The 27,248-nt window shown below is 45.5% G+C and overlaps 1 protein-coding gene across 2 annotated transcripts in view; it reads right to left on the bottom strand.

Annotated features, from left to right (window-relative positions):
- Nucleotides 1-377: 377 nt before the first annotated feature.
- Nucleotides 378-27,248, bottom strand: part of Aldh1a2 (aldehyde dehydrogenase 1 family member A2) — an 81,872-nt gene continuing 55,001 nt past the window's right edge. The window contains exons 8-14 of one of the 2 annotated variants that reach the window (XM_036192982.1): nt 15,282-15,384; nt 13,402-13,586; nt 11,470-11,634; nt 11,193-11,350; nt 9,995-10,069; nt 2,460-2,548; nt 378-1,025 (exon numbers count right to left, since the gene is read on the bottom strand). In XM_036192982.1, coding sequence (XP_036048875.1) covers nt 2,476-2,548; nt 9,995-10,069; nt 11,193-11,350; nt 11,470-11,634; nt 13,402-13,586; nt 15,282-15,384 — 759 coding nt within the window. In that variant the 3' untranslated portion in view covers nt 378-1,025; nt 2,460-2,475. The remainder of the gene's footprint in view (nt 1,026-2,459; nt 2,549-9,994; nt 10,070-11,192; nt 11,351-11,469; nt 11,635-13,401; nt 13,587-15,281; nt 15,385-27,248) is intronic. The other variant, XM_036192984.1, reaches the window with a different exon arrangement.

Here is a 27,248-nt window from a genome sequence, read left to right as displayed (position 1 = left end):
CCCATCAGCTTGGCAGCCTTTGATGATTTTATTTCCCTTTGGTAAGAGTATAGCTACTGGGAAATGCCCCCGCAGCAGGAGCCCTGATGGTGAGCTCAGGGCTTGTGAGTTCCACATCACAGATTCCTTTGAGCTCTGTTCCTGAAGCCTGAAGTCTACATATGCCTATATTTATGTGCCACAGAAAACTGTAAACACACACGTTTTAAATAGTGTCAGAGCACAAGTTTGTTTGTTTAACCCTAATGTATTCTATAAAATAACCCTTCCAGACTTCTGCTCAGTCACGTAAGAGCACACCCCAGCCAAAAATCCCAGCTAAGAAGTAAAGACAAAAATGAGCTCAGTGGGACAGACTCACAAACACAAACAGTCCGAGGTGTACACAATATAAATGCTTTATTGCTAGCACAGAGGTTTCTTTTGAAGTAAATTAAAAGTCATAAATCTTCATTTTCACATTCTATACTGTGGTTTGAAGGGAACTAGCTGATGAATGCTGTGTTCACGTGGGTGTACTGTGGGAGGAGCAGAGTGCCCACGGAAGGACTCAAAGCGCATGTCAGGGCTCTGTCTGCTGAGCACATTGTCATTTGCCAATAACAGTAAGGAGAGCTCCTTGAAAATATCGTGGACAGGCAGGTTATAAATAGAAAACTGAAAACTGGTTTGGTTAGGAAGTGGAAAACCGTTAAATAGAGAAGACGATAGATATATGTCCATATTCTACACCTAGGTTATATTTGGCATTTTTAAATAAATGTTGTTCACCCAGGTAAGAGACTGGCTTCGATTTGGCAGCTGGGGAGAGGGGAAGGAGGGCAGTGCTGCCCACACTAGATGAGGCTCACTGGAGGCAGAGGGAACGGTGGCGTTAGGAGGAAGGAGAGTCAGGCTTGCTTCACACCTCCCCCCTGCAGGCTGAAGCTCACTTGTTGTGAGGCAAGAGTAGTGTGTGGACGAGCGGGCCACAGGGCATGACAGATGAGGCCTGGTGGACGTGGCAGTCTGGGCACACTGGTGCTCTGCAAATAGAGAAGAGAATCAAGCTGGAGCCCACTTTTCAAATGCACTCATAGCAGATTCCAGGCAGGTGACACAGGCACAGTGGGCCAGAGCAGCCATGGCAGTAGAGGAGCCGGTGCTGGTACAGTGGGGATGAGGATGCAGAAGAGGCCATGCTCCTGACTCCAGCAACAACTCACTTCTCAAGACTTCAGCCAGCCTGGAAACTCAGGCAGCTTCCCGAGTCTACCTGGACTGTTTCAGTTAGTCTTAAGATCAGCTTTGGAAAATACCTCATTCATCAGTGAAAACAAGGGCTGTGGTCCATGCTTTATTCTAGAATAACCAAGAATTTCACATACAGATACACACACACACACACACACACACACACACACACACACACATACACACACAGTCTATTTCCAAACCATGTAGTAAGCTCAGGAACCATGAACTACATGTGATGACCTGTGACCTCCACCACCATCTACACCAGTGGTTCTCAACCTTCCTAATGCTTCAAGCCTTTAATACGTATGGTTCCTTGTGCTGTGGTGACCCCTAACCAAAAAGTTATTTTTATTGCTACATCATATCTGTAATTTTGCTACTGTAATGAATCATAATGTAAATATCTGTACTTCCCCATGGTCTTGGGGAAAGGGTCATTTGACTCTCCCGCCAAAGGGGTCATGACCCACAGGTTGAGAAATGCTGCTCTACACACACACACACACACACACACACACACACACACACTCACACACACACACTCACACACACAGCATTAAGCTCAGAAGCTGTGAACTATACATGATGACCTCTGACCTCATCTGCATCTTCTTTTCGCGTGTTAATCATGGAAGTAAGAAAAGGACATACTACATCCCTACCACTTAGAACATCTGCAGTGTACCAGCTCCTGGCATTTTTAGTCTGCCCTGGCTCTAACTAAAACCATTTCATGTTTTGCTTTGAAGAAATGGATAACATGAAATGGTAATTTGGCTGCAAAACCTTGGAAAATTGTTCCAGGCCCAAACATCTGCCCTAAATGAGCTCAGCCGAGGTCTCCTTGGAAGAGGGAGGAGTGGGGAGTGGGGAGGAGCTGGAAGGAAGAAACGAAGACCCTATTGCCAAGGCAACCTTCCCTCTAGAAAAGTTCTCTGTGAGGACGACGACACCAAATACTGCAGCTCCCTTATTCCATCCACGGTCCACACAACAACACTGGCTGTACCAAGCACTCCCCTCCTTTGCAATCCACCAAGTATTCGGTAGGATTAAGGTGGCTCCTTCCAGAGTGTCTATGAACCCTGCCTTGCTGGCCTGTGTCAAAGGTGCAGTGACCTGGCTGCTCTGTCATTCCGGTATTTAAAGGAGGGCTGGCCTCAACTCTACTCCTCAGAGCTGGGCTCCACAGGGAAAGTGGGGAGTCAGCGGAGCTTCACCTTCCAGCTGGGCCTCTTAGGAGTTCTTCTGGGGGATCTTCACCGTCACTGTCTTCACCTCTGAGTATTCACGTAAGCCAAACTCTCCCCTGAAACACATAAATGGCAGATTCAGACACCAACGGCCCAGGGGATTGTGCCTGAGCTCTGGTGGCATCCTCAAGAAGGTGAAGCTGTCATCTCTGAGCAGCAGGTCACTGGGCTCTGCACACAAACTCCTAGTGGGCAAACAGCAAAGCCCTCCTTGGTAGAGAGCTGCCCTCTCATGGGCAAACACCCTTTTTTAAAGGATCACTTGTTTTCAGAGCACAGTATAGAAAGGAAGTGGTTGTTTGGTACCCCGAGAGCCAGGCCTGGCCTTAGCCAAGGCAGGATGGCTCATAGCCGAGCACTATGGCAGCAGAAAGCCAGGCCCAAGGTCTGCTAATGCCTGGGCCACGTTTCCATCTTCTGGGAGTACTGGTCCTTCAGGAATAAGTGTATCACTCCACAGAACTCTACTCCGGCCTCTGCAGACTTCTGATGTCCCCATGCCAACAGCCTACCTAAAAGGCTGCTCTCTGTCTCTGAGAGGGAAGTCTTCGACTAGAATTCTTACCAGTATACACAATTCCTGTTTCTCATTCCTTACTTCCTAAATGAAGATGGATAGGATAGCCAAAGGCCTACTGTGTGAAAACAGAAACCGCCTGCACCACCTTAAATATGGTCCCAATGAGTACTGCTCATGGCCCCACAGAGCTGGCGAGAAGACTGCAGGAATAATTGAGGGGACCATTACATTAGGGAGCCGTCTCCACAAGAGTCTCCTTAGTTACGTCCCTTCTGGAATTGCGGCTGGTAACAGGTCCAGGGTTGTCGGGAAGCATTTACTGAATTATCAGTGATGGGCTCAGGGAAAACCAAGCCAAGCAGCTGGGGGGAGCCCAAGCACCTTGCAGATGAGTGTGGCTCAGAGGAGGGCTCTGCCAGTGGTACCTCTGCGGGAGCACTTCTGTGCCCACGGAGCTCAGCTCGTTCATCTTGCTTTTGGACCTCCCTAAAACCGTGGGTTGGCTGCACTGCCCGCACACTGAGGACACAGAGGGAGAGGGAGGATGAAGGCTCCTGCTCTCCAGCTGCTTCCTCAGTGCTCCCCTGTTGCCACACTGTCTCCATTAGGAGACGGACTACTGAGAATTGCGTCTGTATGTGAAAACCCCGAGGACACTGTCTTCTGCAGCCATACACAGCGCAGTTCCTACAGCTGTGCTGTACAAGCAAGACCTGGGGCAATGGCCCATCTTCTTTCTTTTGGGATCCCATGGCCCTACACACAGCTCCAACAGCATTGCCAGTAGCTCCTCCAGGTACCACACCCAAGTTGACAAAGGCCCCTGGGATACTAACAGGAACCAAGAAAAGTCTGTATGTACAACATCACTGTCTGGGCCATTCTACTTCAAGAAGAGTGAACCAGACCTCTTCCTGACACCATACCCTCATTAACTCCATCCAGGCCCGGAGTGTCTATTACCAGCGCATTCTGGCTTTCTCTGGATTTTTTCCTGCCTTAGGGCAATTCTGAATGTGTCTCCTCATTAGGACATCACGAGCTTCCTGGTGGCAGTGATTACTCACTCACTGCCTTCTATTTCCTTCGGCATGCTCTTGGGCAGACCTTGAATCATGTTTGCTTCCCACTCTGATCTCCAAGCTGTGAGAAGTATAAGGGTTATACTTATACTTCTATGGAATCAGAAACAGATCACTATAGCTGCTGCATTCAAGTGTCCTCAGTGGCTCCCGCCATGTGTGTGTGTGTGAAGCTGTCGGTGTCCTTACTGGCTGGAGGGTCCCTGCCCAGTCCCAAGCATGGATGGATACACAGCCTGCTTGGAGGCAAAGGAGGTAACTCAGACCTACAGTTAAAAGTGAGCCCAGTGAGATGCTGCAGAATAGTGTATTAGAGGCACCATGGAACAGAAACAGAGTCCTGGAGTCAGTGGACAGAGAAACCAATGACTCTCCACTAGCTAGCTGAAGGGCTTGAGTGAGCTGTCCCTTTCCTCTTGGTGTCTAGTCACTGCCCTTGTGGCAGTTCCGAAGGAGCATGACTACACTGTGGAATTTTACCCCTCCCACACCGGAGTTTCCGCTTCCGTAGGTGTGGGGAGGGGTAAGGGAGGGTAGAGTGGTCATTCTGCCCACTCTTCGAGAAGACTGTCCAAGGGACTCTCAAATCTTTGAAGTTTCGATTCTTCAATCTGTTGACTACAGTTAAAGTCTGTGTCACATCTAGACCCACAATCAGCAAGGAAGAACCTCAGGGCTGCTCAAGAGCCAGGTCCCTTCTTACTGAAGCACCTCCATCTCTGAGTGGATCACCGCACACTGCCTCTTGGGGGGCACAGAGACCCTGAGAAGCCCCCATGTCTGCTCCTCGGCAGACTGGGTTAAACTCTGAGAAGAAGCAAGGGGACACCCCCAGAGATAAGGAAAACGGTAGCTTTTGATGGAGCCCAGCAAACCATCTTAGGAACTCTTGGATGTCTGTTTAGAGTATTCCCTAGTTTCCTTTGGCGTGCTGCGACAGTTTTCTGAATGACATCCCCACACCACCTGCACCAGCACCGTTCCAGAAGCTTCTTACACCAGGAAGACCCTGGGCTGTTGCCCAGATCTGCTCCACCAGAGTCCCCAGACAAGCATATTTAACAATCCCAACCCCAAGACCACGGATGACTTCTGTGCACATGCCTGCAATGCATTTGTGCATGCATGTACGTGTGCATGATGTGAGAAGCTGCACAGCCTCCCACCACACTTCTCACTCTTGCAGTCCTAAGGCCCATCGTCTGAGATGCCCACAGCTCTCATTCCACCCCTTTGGTTGGGGTGATATTTAGCCTGTGTTTTCCCTCCTTTTATTTCCGGGACTGTGATAAGGCAGGGGCAAAAGGACAGAAAACGGATAGGACTTTGGGGGCAGACAGCACCTGACGAAGCCTCTGATGGGGGTGGGGCGCCCATCAGATAACTGGTAGACAGCAGACCTCTTATAGCTTGGAGAAACTGAGGCTAGGTAGCCAGCCTTCCTTGCAGCTTGTTTATAAAGAGGGTCACGGGGGTGGAGGGGGCACGGAGACTGGGACGTGAGGCAAACAATTCTTCCCAGAGGGAAGGTTAAGTGGATTTTTCTGGAGATTATCAGACTAGCTAGAAGGAAGAACAGGTTCTTTTATTTAAAGCATTTCCTATTACTCTAGGTCATTAAGAGAGAGAAAATATTTTGGGAGTAAGTAAAGACCAAGGACCAGGTCATTTACATCACAGCTTCTTAACTGTGGCCTGTAAGGGCTTGTGTCGTGAACAGTGTCATGAAAAGGTGGCCAGTAGTAAGGGGTTTCTGAATACTCAATGGCCAAAACTTTAACTCAAAATCAAATATAGCATCTGAGTTTTCCAGGCTGTGCTTGCCCCTTGCATTTTGTGGCTTCATGTGTGTCTGCTTGGTTCTGAACACAGCACACCCTTAGTACTGTGCATGCCTCCATGCTGTCTACCAACCTCAACACCACAGCTCAGATTCCACTCTACTGTTTGCTATGGGGCAGGGAATTCTGTTACAAATTACATTTTATTGGGCATACAAAGTTTCTTATAGACACATAATTTTATTATGGAAAATAAAGAAAAATGAATAAATTTAGTATTTTCCTATCACCCTCCCCCAGCCTACAAATAGCAAATGAGTGCATCTTTGGATTGTACTGTTAGAATGTTTGATTTTAAAAGCTGCTATCTGAGTTTGATAAAAGCTTGTTAAGTGAATTTTGGCTTTGGATTGGGATAGAATTTCCAACAAGTTCTGAAATGGCCTTAGACATGCTTTTGCTACTCAGCAGTCCACCTTTATGTGAAGCAGTGTTCTCAGCTTTGGAAAGCATGGAAGATGCTCTTTGTCCTACAGCATCAAATATCCAGTAAATTCAGTTCTTTGTGAAAAATTAAACAAGTACATCCATCTCATAAATAGGCAAAGTTTCATTAATCCTTAACAAATAGTAAAGTGATATATATTCCAAATAATTGTTTTATAAGAAATTTCTTTATGATTATCAGGATATGTTTGGGTTGTATACCTATTTTGCATACCTACATACCCCAGGTTTCATAAAAATTTCTCAGACAATAAGGTGTCACAGGTGGAAAAGGCTGAGAAACCCTGACTTAGGTAAATGTAACCGGTCTCATCAAAGAGCACCACCCCCTGGCTATTTCTTAACAGCAGCAGGAAGGCCGCATAGCCAACATGTCATAAGTAGACAGAGGCTGCTCTTTGGTTTCCTTGGCCATTGTTATATATGGTTTGACAAAGCCAAACTGTCCCCCGACCAGCTTTCTTGCAAAGGGACATTTCTTCTGGGAAGAGACCAGACCTACATAACATCAAAAGTCTGAATCCCCACCGGGCCTGTTCCTGATGAGGGACAGGTGTAGCCTGGGATTGGGCTCCATTACCCAGAGGCCATTTATTACAAGTTTGTTTTATACTGGTGATTCACTACGTTAATGATCTGTAGCAAAACACTGAATGGGAACAGTGTTCTCAGGACCAGTGACTGTCCCAACACTTTAGAGAGATTAGTGAGGACAGTCACAGAGGCAGGAAATGACCGAGCAAGTGGAATGCAGCCTCAAGAGTGAGGGTAGAGAGTCTAAAGCCACATGTGAGCTAAGAAGAGGTCGGGTGTGCAGGAAGGTTTTGGAGCAGCTGACGAAGTACAAGTCCCTGTGAGAACAGGAGTCCAGGGGGTTATAGTTCTGTGGGGAGACAAGTGTGGCCAGGAGAGCAGAATAGCTGGTGCCACTGGCTGGAATGTAGGAAAACTGCTACACTTCCGCAAGAACATGTTCCCTAAGGAAAAGAAGGGCCACCGTCCTAGCAGCCCGTCCTTGATCTTTACTTTCTGAAGGCTTTCCAGGCACCACCTCATCCTCACTTAATCCTAACACAGCAGCACTCCCCAGCAGCTGGTATAATTATGTTCCTCTTATAGAGGACATCAAGGCTTAGGGAGATTGACATGTTTGCCTACAGTTACAGAGGTAGGAAGCAGAAGTGCCAAGCTTTGCATCTAAGCAACACGACTTTCCAAACAGCTCTTAGCCTCAAAGCTGTTCCACCTGAACAGCCCAACACCGAGAGGCTAGAGACTGCCAGCTCCAGTACATGAAGCTCATAGATCCCCTCTTCATGTTTAATGGGGTCCCTGCACATCCCACAGACAGCACCCCTACCTTTCCCATACTACTTCTGCCCACACTCCTCTCTGCTACCCTGCTTTGCTCTCCAAGCTCAAAAGGATATTCTCCATTTGCTCAACTACTCCCTCCTTAAAAGGCCAACTCAAACCCAAGTACAAGGCCATGGTAAAGCCCCACGCAGACTTTCTCCCTCATTTCTGAGCTTCTCTCTCACCCCAGGGTTTCTGCCCTGGGGCCTGTCTGATCCCTGCAATGGACATTTCCTTTGTCCAACAACATTCTAAGTGCCCTGGGGCCGGTCTGATCCCTGCAATGGACATTTCCTTTATCCAACAACATTCCAAGTGCCTTAACTGCTGTAGTCCCTGAGCAGACCAAGTCCAGTGCTTTGCTGTCCTGTTCACTACTAGTTAGTAGATTGTGATCTAACCATTCGCTTTTAAAAGTCATTCAGTAAGGGTAGAAGGAAGGCACATGGATGATGTTCCTTCTTGTGGCCCACAACGTTCAGAAAACAAATCAACTCCTTTCAAACTGAGAGATGGGAGCTTTCTAAATGGGGGTGTCACACCAGGAAGTCTCTGGCCACCACTCACTCCATGAAAGCCACTAAAAAGAAAAATCAATTATATTGTAGTCTGCACTGAGGAGTCAGTCTCTTGTCTACTTTCCTTCTGCTGTAGCCCCGGTTTCTACAGGCTATCAGCATCTCAGGACAACTGTGTTGGTTTTGAAGCCTGTTCCAGAAGAGTCCTTGTGCTTGGCCCCCACGCTTCCATGTCTGAATGTCATCAGACTATCTGAAGCCACTGAGACTTAGGTTAGAAGGTCAGAGCTGACACTTACTAGTTGTGAGATTGGGACAAGGTGGTTGACCACTCTACTCCTTAGCTAGGTCTCCTGCATGTAAAGAGAAGTATATCTACACAACTGCACAATCCAAATGGGATAATGTGAGGGAAGCAGTTAGCACAAAGCCAGATACACAACAGATACTTAGCTAAGGGCAGCTGCTGAGGTCCGGATGTTTGTGTCACCCCAAAATGTGTATGTTGGAACCTATTGCATAATGTGATAGTATTAACAAGTGGGGCCATTGGGAACTGATTTAGTCATGAGGGCTCCACCCTAACAAATGGGACCAGAGCCCTTCTAGGATAGGCTCCAGCACACTTCCTTTCCTCTGAACTTCATGAGGACACGCTAAGTGCCAACTGTGAGAAATGAACCCCTCCCAGACACCATATCTACCAGCACCTTGACCTTGGACAAAGTTCCCAGAACCATGAGCAGTAAGTTCCTATGTTTACACTGCCAGAAGAAGGTTGTGTTGTAGCGGCCCCGGTAACTAAAATAACATCAGCTACTGTTAATGCCACATTCCTCTACTCATCTTCTCCACCAGGCTCTGCCAAGACATTCCTTATATGCCAGGCATCTAAGCCTTAAAAACTGATATCTCCCCAGTCCCCAAGCAATTTCCCCAAAAGGCACTGGGATGTGTTCAATTTATATCATCAGCAAGTACCCCCCCCCCCATGTCTTAACCCCACATTCCCAACTTTAAAGGACTCGTGGGGGCTGAGCAGGTGGTACAAAAGGATGGGCACAAAAGGAATGGAAACCAGCAGTTAGCCCCTTGAAGCTACAGGTGTCACGGGAATGCATAAGCTGCGGAGCTCAGAGCTCTGGCGATTTGGGGGTGGAGAGTGAAAGTGAACCAACCGTCCAGGCTTCACACAAAGCTTCCTGTTTCAGCGCAGAGCTCAAGGCTTCTGCAGCTGGGAAGGCAGACTGCAGTGTTCCCAGGGCAGGATGAGGTCCTTGGCTAGGCAGCTGGTGAATGCCAGGCCCCAAAACTGCAGTGGGGTGTTCTCTGTGGGGTCTTCTCTGCCTTCAGCAGACATTATGGAGCTTTTCCTCGACTGACAAGATGAAGCTGAAGAATGGATCCGTGTTCTCTGTCAACTCTGAGTGTGAGGGAGCTGCATCTTGTTCACTTAGGACCAAACTCAGCTTATATGAGTTTGTACTCAGTAAGATGTTAGATTAAGCTGGGTATGGTGACTCATACCTGTAATCTAATGCTCAGGAGGCAGAGGCAGGAGGATTACTGTAAGTTTGAGGTCAGCAGACACTACAAAGATCCAGGTAATACTAGGCTGCAGAGTGAGACCCTATCTCAAACTACAGCACAACAAAGCTTGTGAATGGAGGCGTGCAAGTGAGGTGAGCTGTTTTGTGAGTACCCCATCTATGTAGACACTGAAATCCTTGACACTTACATTTCTCTCCCATTTCCAGACATCTTGAACCCTCCAAAGGGGCTCTGAGCATTTAAGGCATTGTAACAATTGATCCTGAAAGAAGAAAACAGTATTGTTAATACGAATCCCACCTCACAGAAATAATTCAACTGGTGTACTTCTTTGGTGTATTTATTTTCAAAGTGAAAAATTCAAAAATGACTTTGATTTTCCCGTCTAGTTTATAAGAGTGTTTTCTTGGGGCCAGAGAGATAGCTCAGTGGTTAGAGCACTGGCTGTTCTTTCAGAGGACCTGAGTTCAAATTCCCAGCACCTACATGGTAGTTTGCAACTGTCTGTAACTCCAGTTGTAGGGGATCTGACACTTTCATACCAATGCACATGAAATAAATTTAAATAAATAATTTTTTAAAGAGTGTTTTCTCAGGTTGAGGTCTGGCTGCTTTTGTTTCTCCCATCCTTTCAGAGGACCCTTATTTGTTACCCTGGCTCCTGAGAATTAAAATGCCCTGTCACAGTTTGGATGTTGTTTGTCCCTCAAGGATTTACTTGTCAACAGCTTGGTCTCTGGTGTGTGATTTTGGAGGATGAGGTGGAACTGTTAAAGGTGGAGCCTAGTGGGGACTCCTTAGTCACTGGAGGAGCTAGCTACCCCAGAAGCAAGACATTCAGGTAGTTCCTGCAAGAGCAAGCCACTCTAAGAGCAAGTCCCACCCCTGAATCTTGCTTTCTGTCTGGCCATGTGACCTCTTCATCCACCACCATCTGCCATATGGTAACAGGGTAAAGGCCTGCAAGAATCTGACCATGCTCACTGGACTTATAAAAAGGTCTGCAAGAATCTGACCATGCTCACTGGACTTACAAAGGTCTGCAAGATTCTGCCCATGCTCACTGGACTTACAAAGGTCTGCAAGAATCTGACCATGCTCACTGGACTTATAAAAAGGTCTGCAAGAATCTGACCATGCTCACTGGACTTACAAAGGTCTGCAAGAATCTGACCATGCTCACTGGACTTACAAAGGTCTGCAAGAATCTGACCATGCTCACTGGACTTACAAAGGTCTGCAAGAATCTGCCCATGCTCACTGGACTTACAGCTACCCCTGTGAGCTACTTAAAACTCTCTTTGAAGTAAAGTTAGGATTTCATGATAGCAATGAATGTGAACTGACACAGGCCTCCTTATATCACTAGTGGATCTAAGTCTTACCAAACAGTTCCGGCTTGCATTGCAGAGGACACCATGAGAGCCTTGTTGATGTCATTAGTGAAGACAGCTGCCACAAGTCCAAAGTCTGAGTTATTGGCTCTCTCTATAACCTCATCCATAGTCTTAAACCTCAGAATTTCCTGAACAGGACCAAAGATCTGCAACAAAATAATGTATGCAAAGATGAAAAGCGTTGAAATTTGATTATTGTCCAAATGCTCTGGAAATCCCTGGAAAGGTGTGGAAGGTGTGGCAATTGTAAGAATGCCCGTGATACCTCCTCCTTGGCGATCCGCATGTCATCAGTGACATTGGAGAACACAGTGGGCTCAATGAAGAAGCCCTTCCTTCCCAGTCCTTTGCCTCCACACTCCAGCTTGGCGCCCTCAGCCACACCACTCTGGATGAGCTCCAGGATCTTGTTGTATTGTTTCTTATCAATCTGCAGGAGAAATCACTTGATGACTGTGGTGGTATTGTGTTCCCCAAAATATTGTGCACCCTAATAAATTTATCTGGGGTCAGAGAACAGACAGCTGCTAGATACAGAGGCTAGAAAATGGTGGCACTCACACCTTTAATCCTAGCATTCCAGAAACAGAAATCCCTCTGGATCTCTGTGAGTTCAAGGCCACACTGGAAACAGCCAGACATGGTGACTCACGCCTTTAATCCCAGGGAGTGATGGCAAAAACAGAAAGATATATAAGGCATGAAGACCAGAAACTAGAAGCATTTTGGCTGGTTAAGCATTTAGGCTTTTAGCAGCAGTTCAGCTGAAACCCATTCAGATGAGGACAAAGAGGCTTCCAGTCTGAGGAAACAAGATCAGCTGAGAAGTTGGCCAGGTGAGGTTAGCTGTGGCTTATTCTGCTTCTCTGATTATCCAGCATTCACCCCAATAACTGGCTCAGGTTTGATTTTATTAAGAAGACTGTCTAAGATTCCTGCTACAGATGACTGTCTGAGGGCCTTCCATGAAAATAGAAACATGCACATCCTCATGAATCTCCCTCTGTATGATTTTCTTCCCCAAATGTCACTGCACTGAGTCAAATCATATGAAATTGATACTACCTACTAAATTTTGAATGATGAAAAAAATTGAAACTTTTTTATGGTTGCACCTAACAGATGGAGGAATCCAAAGAACTCTAATGACTGCCTAACCTGGAACACCAGGTCAAGATTTTTTTAGAACTTATCAAAATGCTAGAGGCCTGTCTCAGTGATTATTCAGTGTTTCTATAAAGAATAGATACTTCTGCCCAGATGAATAATTAAGCAAGGCATAGACTGACATTAAAAAGACAAAAATAATGGATTATATATAGAGAGCCTTTTTCAATAGCACCACCTTAAGATACTATTACTGTCCTAGAGGAGTTATACCTTTAGAGAAGGGAATTAAACCTCCCAAGAGAAAGATTCAGATTGAACACAGAAGCCAACACCTAAGAAGTCATTCAGTCATTATGGCGAATGACATAAGAAGCTGTATTCACCCAGGTTTTCTTAGCTAGAACATCAACCTTCTCACCAGAGGTCCCCAAACTGAGAGATGGTTTCCTTTACTAGAAAACCCATGCTTGGTGATACAGCTGAGAGCCAGTTCAGACAAACCCTTGCAAAATTCCGACCCTGACTAGATTAAAACCACAGGTTTGGGAACCTATCATGGTTACAGCCAGGCCAAAGTGCTCCAAGTGCAGCCTGGCTGCTCAGGAGGTACATCTGTGACATCTCCATTGCACTATGGGTGTAGCACAGTCAGGGTAAGAGATAACTACACAGTCAAAGAGAAACCTGGCTAACCTTTCATTCCTACATGCTACAGACCATGGCAGGGAACAGAAAGCTGCTGGCAGTTGGTAAAGGGGAACTGAGTCTGAGAAGGAGATCTCCACCTTTCCTGACCTGGGCATCTGAGAAGTGGCCAGAGGCCTGGGGTGGAGCTACTTTAGCAAGATCTACCCTGCCATGCCCAGAAACCCCCTTACAGCTAAATCACCCCAAGTTCTTCAGTGATTCTGTTTAGTAACGTAAAGAGAGGCAACACCTCAGTGCCTACGTTTTCAGCTATGAAGATAAGGTACAGGAATAAGAAGACAGCCCCAAGTGGAAGAGGTTGCTTTGTTAGGTCCCAGTAGCTCCAGTGTCTGGGCCAGCCCAGATTAATTTGCACAAGCGTAATGCTTATGTTTCTTACCTGAGGACCCTGTTCAGTGGTGGGGTCGAAGGGGCTCCCCACAATGCGCCTCTTGGCCCTTTCCACACTTCTTTTCACAAACTCCTCATAGATGGACTCCTCCACGAAGATCCGAGACCCCGCGGTGCAACACTGGCCTTGGTTGAAGAACACTCCCTGATGAGCCTGCTCCACAGCATAGTCCACTACAAGAGGAGGCAGAGGAAGCATCTGTGTTCTCAACACAGCTTTGCCTGTGGCCTGTCTGGGGAGACACCTTCCCCTCCACTCTCCAAAGGCCCAGGTATACTGCCCTGCTCATCACAGCCTATGCCAGTGAGATGTTCTGGACTGAGAACCCAGACCATACTTGCTATATGAACTTGGACAACCTTACCTCATTGAGCCTCTTTCTTTTTTTTCTGCAAACAGAAGGACCAGCCCTCATCACTCATAACAGGAGATTTAAATTTCACTATACAAAAGCCCCGGGATAACTGTGACTCTTCCAGTTCAAGAAATGCAATGGAGACTAACAGAAGCCACCACAATGGACTGTTAGCATACATGAATGTAAGCCCAGAGCTTACCAAACCTCTCCAGTTTTAAGGAAAATCAGAAGTCAGAGTTTTAATGTGACTTTTTTAAGATTAGTGTAACGGTTGGAAAAGTAAACATATATTCCATGCGTTTGACCTAAGTCCTGCCCACTTAGATCTCCTGACCCACTGGATTCTGCATGTTTAATGACCATTTTGGTGATTAAACTGTAACAGGAGTGGTCCTTTGCAGGACCACTATATGGAATTGTTCAACATCAGTGTGATAATTATTTTCCCCTCCCTTCTGATAGCTTACACTTCAAGGTACTATTGATAAATCTGTATGCTGGTTGCTAGATGACTGAGTCAGTGTGACAGTTGACTGCCCAGTCCTCAAGAGGAAGAGGAACAAGAGCTGACTTTTTTGAGATTGATTTTTATTACTTTTCATTCTGTGTAGGTGTTGCTGTCTACATGTAGGTGTGTGCACACGAGTGCACGTGCTCTGAAGCTTGGGTTACAGACAGCTGTAAACCTCCTGTCTGTAAACCACAGGGATGCTAGGAATGGAACTCAGGTCCACTGAACAGCAGCGAGTTCTCTCTCCAGCCCCACAGTCTCTAATCTTGACCAGGAAGCTTTAGGTGCACTCTGCAAAGCCCACGTGGTGTGTGGTTCCAGTCACTGCCTTTCTCTCTCCTGACTTCTCCAACATAGAACTGAGAAAGGGTGCTGCCTGGAGGGCATGAAAAAGAAAAGGAATGGCTGAAGGGGATTCTGGATTTGATTCTGGAGAGTTTTTTAGGATAAGATCACACGACTAGGTGGTCTCTTCCTGGCAGGGGTTGCCTAGGTTACCATCTATGCATCTGGTAAGGTTTGTCCCACCCAAAGTCCTGGGAGCAAGGGGAAGGGGTCAGCATGAGTAACTAGAGAAGCTGGTATGGGTTTGGAAAATGTAGCCAGTGCCCTGGAAGCAGCATTTACTTTTTGATGATTGGCCAGCCAATTGAAAAGATGGCAGACCCAGATGAAAAGTTTCAGACTTCTTAAATCTAAGCAGAAACTATCTTTGAGGCATCAGGATCTTAGAATGTTGCTCTTTCTATTACATATTAATGACCAAACCTTCACCTTTTCTGCCCTGTCCTACAACCCCAGAAAGTCAAAATGGCCCTAGACTGGTCAACGGCTGGCTAGGTGTCCTTTCTCCTATATGAAATGATCATCCCCTCAGAGAACTGTGATGACCTTGACTTCAGAGACCTGACCCTCGCTATCCCATCAAAAGCAGACAAAGAGAAGAGGAAGGTGACGGGTAGCATTCTGACACACGCAAGACATCTGTGGGCCACTTACAGTCAGCGTCGGCAAAAATAATATTAGGGCTTTTCCCCCCGAGCTCCAGGGTCACTCTCTTCAAGTTACTTCTTCCGGCTGCTTCTTGAATCAGCTTGCCAACCTGAGAGGAAGGGAGCAGAGGGCTGATGCACTGCTGCAGTCAGAGACCCAGCTGGCCCCAGGCAACAACAGGCCATGGTAGCCAATTGATCCCGAAGGCGAAATGATCCCAAGGGATGACTTTTGTGGTCAACTTGGGAGGATGAACCAGGCAGCGGGGATGCAGGTGAACACATATGTTGAAGAGGATGGAAATAATGATTTCCTTTCATCATGGAAGACACAGGCCAGAAGGTTTTGTTGGAGATAAATAGTAAGTAATATGTGATTAAAAGGTTCACCACCTCATTATGGTTTTTCCTTGGGACTATAGCTTCTGGGGGAGGGGAGGCCAATTGACCCCACTTGAAAGTTACCATATCAAGACAAAAAAAAAAAACCCTGTTCATTTACCTCCAAAACTACCAAGTCTTATGCCTTTGCCTCTGCTTTGGGCTAAATTGTTCTAGACAGTTGAGAGTCTGTTTCTAACTAGTGTTAGTGTAAATGCCTATTCATCTAGAATTCAAGCGAACTAGAGACTATTTAAAGAAAAACCATTTGACACTAAGTGGATATCAGTCATGAAACTGAATGTGTCCAATGGAAATAGAGATGTGCCATTGAGAGGCTCTGCTCAAGAAAGAACACGGTACCTCAGGGGCCGAGGATGCTTTCAGAAGAAAGACTGAGGCAGCCAGACCCCTCAGAGTCTGTCTAAGCGGAGATGGGCACACTGGGGATGACCTAGATCCACTCATTGATGGCAGCAGGCTATAAAGGCCCTGTCCAGCGCAGGACCTCACTGCAGTGCCGCCATATATGGCCCGCCAAGCCCAATGTGGGTGGCTAATGCTGTCAGGCCTGCCTGTGATGTGTCTTCCCTTTGGCAGAGATTACTGATGGATGTCCTGGGCGAAAACTGCACCTCAATCATGGCCTCAGAGGATCCACTTGCAACACGGAGTATCATACTGATGAACACAGGTCACTTTATGGAAAATGCTGAGCTGTCATGTAGCCTATACAGGAAAGTTTGGTCCTGTGCCGAGAAAATGTTACTGGTATGGAATTCTACTGGGAAATAAAACATTTAAAGTCTTGAGAGGAGAAAGCTACATTTATGTTATGCCTGGTGTTTCAGCGGCTTTACTGAGACCCTACAGCAGGATAACGTCTTCTCAGACACTGGAGAGGTGAAGTTAAGAGGTAAGACCCCACCTAGCCTGCCTGGGCTTTTCAGCACCTTATACTCAGCTGTGGGATCTTGAGAAACTGGGTCAGCTTTCTTTTTGAGAGTTTACAGTGACTTAATGCAGATGGCTCTCAGCACCCAGTCCAGCACACTGTAAGTGTCCACATATCCTAAACACATGCAAGGGTGAGGAGCAGGGAGGGCCTGTTCTTCATGCTACCAGGCTCACCAATGTGTGTCTCCCCCAGATCTCCCCAGCTATCTACATGCATGGGAACTGCTTCAGGAAAAGCCCAGGTTGCCAATATTGTGCACTAATTGGGTTGAATGCCTTCGTGTTGCACTGTAATTCTGCCTCACAATCATGTTTTTTTTTTTTTTTTGTCTTTTAAGAAAAAGTGTCCTCATTCTGAGGAAACAACCTGTTTTGTCCCAAGATATTTTTGTCCAATGGCAGTTTTCATGTCTACAGTAACTATACAATCTATGACCATCAGAGAACAATATTTGTTGTTTCAGAGAAGACATATCTCTGAAAGACACAGAATTAGTTTCTTATTTTGCACAAAAATGTTACTCATCCAGGTGTGGTAAATCTAAAATCTGATCACAAATATTAATAGACTGATTTTGGTTCACCAGCCCAAGTTCTCCTTTGCTGTCCTTCCAGCTTAGGTCTCTTCTACCCCCAGGCCAAGTACCTAGGAAATCCTGGGCGTATTAAAGGCTCTTTCCAGAAAAGCAAGTATGTCTTCTCTCTCTTCTGAGAAGAAACCACGCAGACACAAAGGCAGTCTCTGGCCCTTTGGTCTGACAGACAACAGTGTAAAGTAGAAATTATGGCTAGAGCCCGAGACACTAGGAAGAGGGAGGAACCTGTCTACGGGCAGTTCAAGAACCAGCTACTCTTTGACTCTGTGCCATCACCTATGAGGAGTCCCTGAAGACTTGGCCATTGGTGGGTGACTGCTTGCTCTTGTGAGGCATTTCCATGTGCTTGGCTCTCTCTGCTCTTTGTAACTGATGTGGGTACATTCTAAAGTCTTGGGAGATAAATAAGTAAGTGATTTGTCAAAGAAGATAGTTACTGGAATTCATGAACATGTCATTCATGATGTGAGTCTAGGGCAGACCTTTACATGTCCTGATTCAGTTATGCTGCCCACAAACCCTTGGGGGGCATATTATCTCACTCTAGAGAACAACAGATTTAAGAGTCAGAAACTAATAAACATTAATTAGCAGGTTACCTAGCTGCTCAGTAGCAGGCTGACTCTAAGGCCCAAGCTTAGGGGCCTGCCCATCCCTCCCTATTCTGTCCTCTGTTCGCCTCCTTTTCTGTCACTAAGGATGCAGTGTGTGTCACAAACCACAAGATCTTATCACCACACTCCAGACTGATGGGAAAGGAGAACAGCAGCTCCTGTATTTAAGAAAGAAGCTGCATCAAAGGGAAGCCATGGATTTTACACCGAGCAAGAGGTTGACTTAATGCTTAGGGTGGTAAAGACAGTGCCAGCCTAGCTGGCCGGCTTTTCCCTGAGCCTCGCTCCCTGACACTCATCGGGATGGATGGACCACCAGACTATTCTGTGAGGGGTCAGCTTTTGCTGCTAGGTATGTCGTCCAATGATGATTTTCATGGCTCCAGTAACTTTACAGTTCGTGATCACCAGAGATAACTTTTCCTATGCCAGCCTTTCCTTAGAAACCACGATTATTTGTGATAAATATTGCTGGGCAAATATAGGATAAATAATGCCTTTCTTCTTTGTCTCTGCACAAAGGTCAAGTTGTAGTTCAGCCTCCAGGAGAGATGGATTTGGTAGCAATGAGAGAGGCACTTCCATCTGGGGTGGTCTGAGAACAGAACAATTCTAAAAATCCACCTGCTACAGAGCGCCTTCGTTCAGCACATTCTCACAGTTCTACTCTCTGGCAGGTGCAAGGCTGACTTAGTCTCTCATCAACAGGGGATGTGCAGCCAGGAAGACTGGCTGGTACCCAACAAGTGTGGCTGGCTCTGAAGTACGCTTTGAAAAACCTGGGTCTAATTTAATACTAGGCCCGACTAGATTAAGCCATAAAGGAACTTTTATATTAATGTGATTCTTCACTACAATCCACTCAGTTAGGTCACTCTGATCCTTCCCTGGGGAAGAGGGCAAGGATGCAACAATCTTCATCAATTGCAGGGGCAGGCATCCTATGCCTACCCAAGGTGTTCTTAGCTTACAGATCAAACTCTCTGACAAATAGACCACCAACACACGACTTTCCATGGACTGGAGAGAGGTTGAGTGACTGACTCCACACGGGAAGTACTCCTTACTACCATCACCACAAAGGGAAACAGAACCAATGCAAGCCCAAAGCAGGGAAATGGTGTGCTGAAAGGTAGAGTCCAGGGCAAACCTGTGCTAACATGTCTGCAAGCCATGAAAATCAAGCTAAGGTATTACATACACCATTCCTTGGAAAGGTGATGTCTAAACCTACGGGATTAGAAAGTCTAAGAAGCAGTGATCGTAAACAAGACAAATCCCTGGGGTTGACTTCCCTTCTTAGGAGGGAGGGTTGGAGTGTAGCTCCACAGGAGCATGTTCCATACCCCTTCCTACATGTCCAGAAGGTGGGAAGTGCCTTGTGAATAAAGGAGGCTTAAGGATCAAGATAATGGGCAAACTGTATGAATGCTCCGCCAATTGGAATGAAACAGGCAATGGATAGATGAAAAGAGAAAAATCATACAGTTTGGGAAATGGTCTTGTAAATGGCATAAATAGACCATAAGGACCTGGTTTTCAATCTTTCACAGCACACTCTTATCAGCCCGTCCCATCTCTGGGATGATGTGCCTGGTAAGCATAACCACGCATAGGTTTATGGAGTAGTTTGGTCCCTAAGGATTTGAAATCCTAGGCTTGCCAGGCATGGTGGCCCACACCTTTACAGCTAGCACCCAGGTAGCAGAGTCAGGCAGATCACCAGTCTGGTCTACAGAGCTAGTTCCAGACCAGCTAGAGTTTTACATGATGAGACTGCCTTAAAGGAGAAAAGGAGGAGAGAGGAGGGGAGGGGAGGGGAGGGGAGGAAAGCCCTGGGTACTATGAAGTGGGTTTGCTCCTAACACACTTCAGTTTGGAACTGTCCCTTCACCTTTCCTGGTTTCAGGTTCTTCACCTGCAGAATGAAAGCTCAACCCAGCAGCGCATGCGTCCCTTGGCACTCTGGTTAACTGGAGTTTAAAAGGACAGATAGGACTCCTGGGCCTGTACTCACTCAGAAACTGTGGTTTTCTTGCCATAAGGAACAGAAGTAGCTTTTCCCAAGAGCACCACAGCTGTTGAGGCCAATAGAGAAGCTGGTCTGTTTTGAGTTTCCCACACAATCCTCCTTATGAAAGAGTAAGCGATAGCGTGGCTATCACTGTTTCCTGCACTCCCTGCAGAGACTCCAGCTCTATCTGTGCTCCCCAAGCAGGCATGGTGGTGAGTGGGGGTTCCCACACACATGTGAAACTGGGCTAATTCTCAGCAGGAATGTTGGCACAGACCAACTCTGCCTCCCATACTTGTTTGAATAGACTTCAAGATTGATATTAGGAGTATCCCTACAAGACCCGCAGAATCCTGTTCACAGCAATGCCACAGTGAGGTGAAGGTAATTTGGTTCTTCACAAAGAAAATAATTTGTTATCCAGGACCAAAGAGGGGGGGGGAGAACACAAAAGGCGTCCCAAGGCCATTTTCACTCAAGGTGTTTCTCTCTACGGTTTCTGAAGTTGGATACAAATTTTCACAAATTAATTACCTTAATTAAGGTGGGTCCCTTCTCAGAGCTAAGATGCCTTTTCAGAAACAGAAAACAGACCTGGACAAAAGATCTCAGTCCACTTTCTGAAGATGCCAGCTTTCTCTAGTATATGTTCATTTCTTACTAGACCCCAAATACACTGATTCTTTCCTCTTCCTTCTGGACTTCCAGGGCTGGACTTCCTCATTCTAGCTTAGATGGAAATGGCAAAAACATACATGTAGTGTTCATTTCTTGTCTGAAATACCAGGAGACAAACCAAATTAATCTGTTCGATTTTCACCAGAAAGAAACAGCACCCAAGGCAACTTTTCTGTGGTGACAGCAATTTGAAAACACTGTCTGTGAAATGCAGATTATGCAGATTATAGAAATCAATACAACCATGAATATGCATCTGGCCTTTGTTCCCACGATCCTCTCCACTACCCATCTACCACTGGAAGCCCACGAAAACCACACACGCTTCCTGGAACAGGCTCTGGGTCTTTGAACGAGAACCCCTTCATCTGCAGGCAAGGCTTTCGGGAGAGGGTGCAGAAACCATCTCAGAACTCCTCTCACTTGCAAAAGGTCCCTGGGCTCACCGGATCAAGTCCTCACAGACCTCCCTCAGGGCACCCGCTCTGAGTGGCTAGCTTCTCCCGCCTTTCCTCGGTCCATCTCCTCCCATCCCACCATGCTTTGCCATATCTCTCATCCTGTACTAGCTTACCAGCTGTCTGTCTTCCTCACAAGACTGAATTGTCAGTGCAGGGGCTCTCGCTGGTGTGTGTGTGTGTGTGTGTGTGTGTGTGTGTGTGTGTGTGTGATTTTCAGTCACATTTGCTGAGTCAGTGAGCCCCTTGAGAGGCGAGACACTGTAGAAAGCCCATTGCAGGCTGAGCTTGCCCCTAGCAGGGTCTTGACCTCCCCTTTCCCTCATCCAGCTTCATGTCTCCTGCAGGGGATGCTGCACGGTTGGAAAACTGACTGTACCTGGGAAGCCCAGGCACTCACAGCCTTTTCTGGGTCTGGGCTCTATCTTTAGAGCAGACACAGCTTGGGCTTGAGGGTTCATAGATGTGGCTGTTCTTTAAAAGATCCATGTGTAAAATTAAAACACAAATATAATAATAATAATAATAAAAAAGATCCCAAGAGTATTCAAATGTACCAGTACCACTAAGAACCATGGAAGCAGGCTGGGGACATAGCTCAGTGGCAGGGTGCTCACCTAACATGTGTAAAGTCCAAGGTTCAATCCCAGAACGGTAAAGGAACCTGGGGCAGGGGTGTCAAAGAACAAAACAAGCCGAAGCTCATCAAGCAGGACAGCCATCACCTCTCATCACGGCTTCATTCCAATGTGACTGTTGACTGAGTGCCTCTTCTGTGCTGTGCGTTTTCAAACACATTATTTTCATCCCCACAGCAACTGTGAGAGGCAAGAGGTATCCCTCCATTTCATAGCTGGAAGAAAACAGGACTCCAAGAGGTTTAGGAATGACTTAGTGACCGGTCCCTGTGGAGTGGCAGAGCCTGACTGGACCTAGAATGCCCACAGGGAGCTTCGAGCTTTCCCACCACAGCCTCTCTCTGTGGTGGCTCCCCTTCTCTGGATGTGCTGTGACCAGGGATCCTCTGCTATGCAGGAGTCTGACCATTATGCACAGGATCTTATGACCAACCTAGTCTAAGTCAGCTGTCTGCTCCACGTCCTCCTTCTGTTCCGTAACACTTCTTTATTTCAGATCAATAAGAAAAAACTCAGGGTTTGATTTCTTACTTTACTTTGATAGGAAGAAGTGCGATTCACTCAGGTCAGAAAGATGCATGTCCCACTAACTAGCTGAGCTACAGGGACAGGCTTCTTAGGGCCTGACCATTCAGCCTCAGCCTGGAGAGAATCCCTGCTTCAGCAAATCAGAGAGGAAACCAGAATACCTCAGGCAGAAGAGACAGAAGCACACATCCTCTTAGTCTTTGCTATTTGTGACTGAAGAATTTTTAAAAAGAAAAGAAAGCTCACAATTAAAAACCTGTACAGTTGAACATTTTGTCACATCAAACTAGTATTTTTTCATTAAAAATCCTTTGATTTACTACCTTTGCTGTTTTGTTCTGTTTTAAGGGGGGGGGGAAAGCTGAAACTGTCCCAGACTGCAACCTGCCTATGAGGGATGAGGCCAGAGAGAGAAGAGAGCTGACCTAATTCATCACTCCAGCAGTGCAATGGGCTTGCATCATATAACAGGACAGTCACCCAACTTGGGAAATGAAAGGGGAACCCCACTGCGTGAATTAGCATCAGTGGTAATACAGCTGCTAGCTACAAACATTGGCTTGGCCCAGATCAATCACGACTTTCCTGTGGTCTGCTTTGATGGTTTCCCTACTATCTTGTTGACTAATGATGAAATCATGGTTTGCTAACTGAATGAAAAAAAAATACATCATATCAAACAAAATGCAAACCATCTTCCTGTACTTTGTTGAAGATGTTTATTGACTCTGTGTTTATAAGGGGACTTTCATATTCACTTATTAAATATTTACATGTATTTAGCTACATAAGGAGAAGTTAATCCTATCTTAAATCGGAGTATAGTTTGCTTTCTGAAGGTTTTTGCTAAAGTAAAATGGAAAGCAGCCACTTCAACCAAGCTTCTAGTTTCAGACTGTTGCAGATGTTTTGTGATGTGTCAACAGGTTCCCTGTCCCTGGAGCGATTCTAACAGAAGCTATGATCAAATCTACTTTCAAGTGACATGTTCGATCTAGAAGAATCTATGTGATTTCCCAAGTAATCAACAAAGTTCAAAAAGAACAAATGAGTCACAACTTGATTTTCATGTTCTAGATAAGGTCCCGTGACAACTGCCACTGATGTCATTCAAAGAGAAAACAAGGAGATACCTCAAAAGCCACAGAACTGGTTCCCCTCTAAATGAATATACATAAACCTCCTTGAGAAATAGCAAGTGTATATTCTACTGGAAAAAGTTAGATGAAACAATGCGCACTGGAGTATTGTTCTCAGTGTGGTACATGTTCCTACCAGCCAAGCATGTCACAGGTCTACTTCTACCTGATTCTCTTTCCCAAACCATCCTGGCTTCTTCCTTGTCTTATTCAGTGTTTTACTACAGCGAAGAGTCACTATCCAAGGAAACTCTTCTAAAAGAATTTAATTGAGGATGGCTTACAGTTTCAGAGATTTAGTCCATTACCATGATGGTGGGGGGTATGGCAGCACACATGGTACTGGAGCAGAAGCTGAAGCTAGCTTGATCCACAAGCAATGAAGAGAGAAAGAGACTGAGCCTGGCATGGGCTTTCAAAACCTCAAATCCTGTCCCCAGTGACACACCTCCTCCAAGGCTACACCTGAATCCTTCTAACCCTTTCAAACAATTCTACTTCCTAAGTAACCAAGAATTCAAATACATGAGCTGGTTTGAGCTGTCTTATTCAAACCACGACACCCCCACTATCTCTCTTTCCCATAGACTATCTCCAACTTTAAAGCATGAGTGCTCAGTTATTGAGCACTTTCTCCTGTTTTTATAGAGCTATTGTCATCAAAATCATGTGGTGTCAGTGAATGGAAACACAGACAAGTGCAATAGAACAGTCTAGAAAGAGCCAAACAAATATGGATACTCATGCTTGAGAAAGACACAGGGTAATTAATCCAGTGGAGGAGAGCATCTTTTTAAGAAGTAATGACAGCTACAGCCATTCATATCAACAAGAAAGAATGACAATCTCTACCTCATAACAAACACAAGAATTAACTCAAAAGTGCATATACCTAAATGTAAGCAAAACCAAAAATCCACACATGGAGAAATAGGAGGCAATCTTTGAGCTCTTAAGTCAGGTAAATGTTCTGACATAGTGCCAAAACCCTGATCTATAAAAGAAAATATTACTGGACTGGATTTCATCAAGCCCAAGAGCAACTGCTCTCCTCCAAACTACTATTAAGACAATTAGAGAGAGACCACAGACTGTAGGAAAGAGCTGCAAAATATAAACAACTTGTACCCAGAATATACAAAGAGCTTACAGAATTCAAAAGTAAGAAAAAAATATTCCCCTTCCCAAGGGGCAAAGATGAAAAGAAACCCCACCAAAGATAGTGCATGGTGACAAATATATAAAAGAAAAATGCTTAACAGTTGAGAATTCTAAATGAAACCACACTTATATTAATATAATCCAGCTATCTGAATGGCTTAAATTAAAAGACTACCATATCAAATGCTGGTGAAGATATAGGGGAGTTGGAGGTGTTTCCATTGCATAGAAATATAAAATTGTATGATAACCTGCCATTCTATCCCTAGGTGTACACACACACACACACACACACACACACACACACACACACGGGTTAGGGGAGGAAGCAGGAAAGATTTGTCCATGAAAAGGTTTTTATTTGTACTAAACCCAATCTGGAAACAACTCAAATGTCCATTAGTGGTTGACAGGATAGTCAAGTTCTGATCTATACATAAAATGAAATATTGTTCACCAGTAAGAATTAGTAAAAATATACAGCAACACAAGTGAAATTAATTATTCTGAGAGAATTCTTCTCAAATTAATTGTTCTGAGAGAAAATAGCTATTGATACTATCAGTGTCCATTCACACAAACTTGTAGAAAATGAAAGTAACTTAGTCAAAAGGTATAAAGTACCCAGAAGTGTAGGGACTGTGGTGGAGGGAGAGATGGGAGAAGACTTCTAACTGTGGTGACTGCATGCACGGATTGAGCTTGTGCTCTCATAGGTGGATGGCCACACATGCCTGCTGTACCATGCCTACACTTTAAATGCATGAGATCTACTGGACCTAGACTATGCCTCAATAAACCCATTAGTAACAATGTACTAAGCAAGTAAAATGTTATGGCACAGCTTAACTGTGCCATATAGCTCTTGGTTGTCCACTGTGGACTACTAGCATGAAAATTACTTTGAACCTATGTGACTGACTAAGGTATGGCTTAATAGTTTTTAGAGTAAAATAGATGCACTGGGGATAAATTAATTAAAATTTAACATAATCAGAGCCTGGAAGGAATAATGAAGAGGAGTAGAAGAAGTTAAGGGGAAAGCAGAAGCAACAGGAAGACTATATCCGTGCCCAATAATCTGTGATTTCTGGAGCATAAGGAGGCAACACTTAAGGTTTTCACTCCAAACAAGTCCAGTGTCACAGCACAGGAGCTCATCAGAGCTTGCTGAGCAGCACTGGGTCATCTGGGAAGAGCCTGGAAGAACAGCTGCCGTGAAACTGTGCTTCTAGAAGACGATGTGGGTGGCCTTCTATGTAGACACATCTTGTTTCGGCACAATTAACACACTCAGCATTGTGAAGTTCTAAGTGGGGTGTGGAGTGTGACCCAACTAATCCAATCCAAGTAAACCACTGACTCTTGACCATGGGTGAAGAATTCCTAGAAAAGTTTATTAAAATGAGGATTCCTAGACTCACTGCCAATTCCAACTTAAGCCAGAAACTCTGGGTGAAGTCCTGCAACCAGAATCTGAAGGAGCCTCCACCAGCACCATAGCAAGGTGTTCCTGAACAACTGCTGAATGCAACAGTATCTACTTTACATGTTTCTTCTTCCTAAGTCCCCCTTGCCACAGAATCTCATTTTGGAAAACCCTGGCTGAAAGAGTGGCCCCTACTCTAGACCACAGCAAAGAACCTTAACTGAATTTTTCAATGGATACCAAACTCTCTTCCTGGGCTACATTCTAAGCAGTCCACTAATTAACCTAAAGGATTTAAAAAGAGCTTATTATGCAAGCTAGCACTTGGTCAATTTTCCAAAACATGAAACAGAAGAGAAACACACATACACTGCTTACTAGAAGCCAAAAATATCTGTAAACTCTTTATGAAAGCCACAAAACAAACTAAAGGAGAGTGAAGCTGCCAGAGAGTGGGAACTAGCCCTCGACAGACATTCTTTGCAAATGGAAGTTTCATACTCAACTAGTGTTTACTGAAATCTTTCAACGTGCCAAGCAATAACAGTAGACCTTCCAAATGTATTGTCCCAACCCACAAATAAGCCCGTACAGAGTTACTACAGGCCTGCCAAATGTGAAAAATGAAGGACAGGAAGGAGGCCAAGATCACACAGTGAGAAAGCTGGGTCCTAAACCTTGTCTGGGAGAATCCATTGGCTCTTCTATTATACCAAGGATTCTCAAACCGTGGGTCATGACCCCTTTGGGGGGGTGTCAAAATACCCTCTCATAGGGTCATAGATCAGATATCCTGCATACCAGATATTTACATTATGATTCATAACAGTAGCAAAATTACAGTTAAGAAGTAGGAATGTAATAGTTTTATGGTTGGGGTCACCACAACAGAAGGAACTGTACTAAAGGCTCACAGCATTAGGAATGTTGAGAACCACTGTTTTATACCATGCTTCCCCAAGCATAGATTGTCCTATAAATGTCACTCAGAAATAAATAAGAAGCTGGAGTGGTGGTACACACTATTAACCCCATCATTCAGGAAGCAGAAGCAAGCAGGCAGATCTCTGTGAGCTGTGAGGTCAGCATGGTCTACATAGCCAAATTCCAGGACAACCAGAGCTACACAGTAAGACCCAGTCTCAATCCCCCACCCTGGAAGATCCTCTCACAAACAAACAAACAAACAAACAAACAAACAAACGAGACAGCAAACAGTTGGCTATGGCAGCACATGCTCTATCCTTTATCCAAGCACTCAAGAGGTGGATCTCTGCCAGCCTTCCTCCAACTACAGAGAGTTCTAGATCAGCCAGGGTTACACAGGGAAACTCTGTCTCAAACAAATAACAACAACAAAACAAACATCCCAAGTAACAGT

This window comes from Onychomys torridus, chromosome 7 (genome assembly GCF_903995425.1).
Source record: "Onychomys torridus chromosome 7, mOncTor1.1, whole genome shotgun sequence".
Classification (NCBI taxonomy): domain Eukaryota; kingdom Metazoa; phylum Chordata; class Mammalia; order Rodentia; family Cricetidae; genus Onychomys; species Onychomys torridus.
This window is presented reverse-complemented; position numbering and strand designations above follow the sequence as displayed.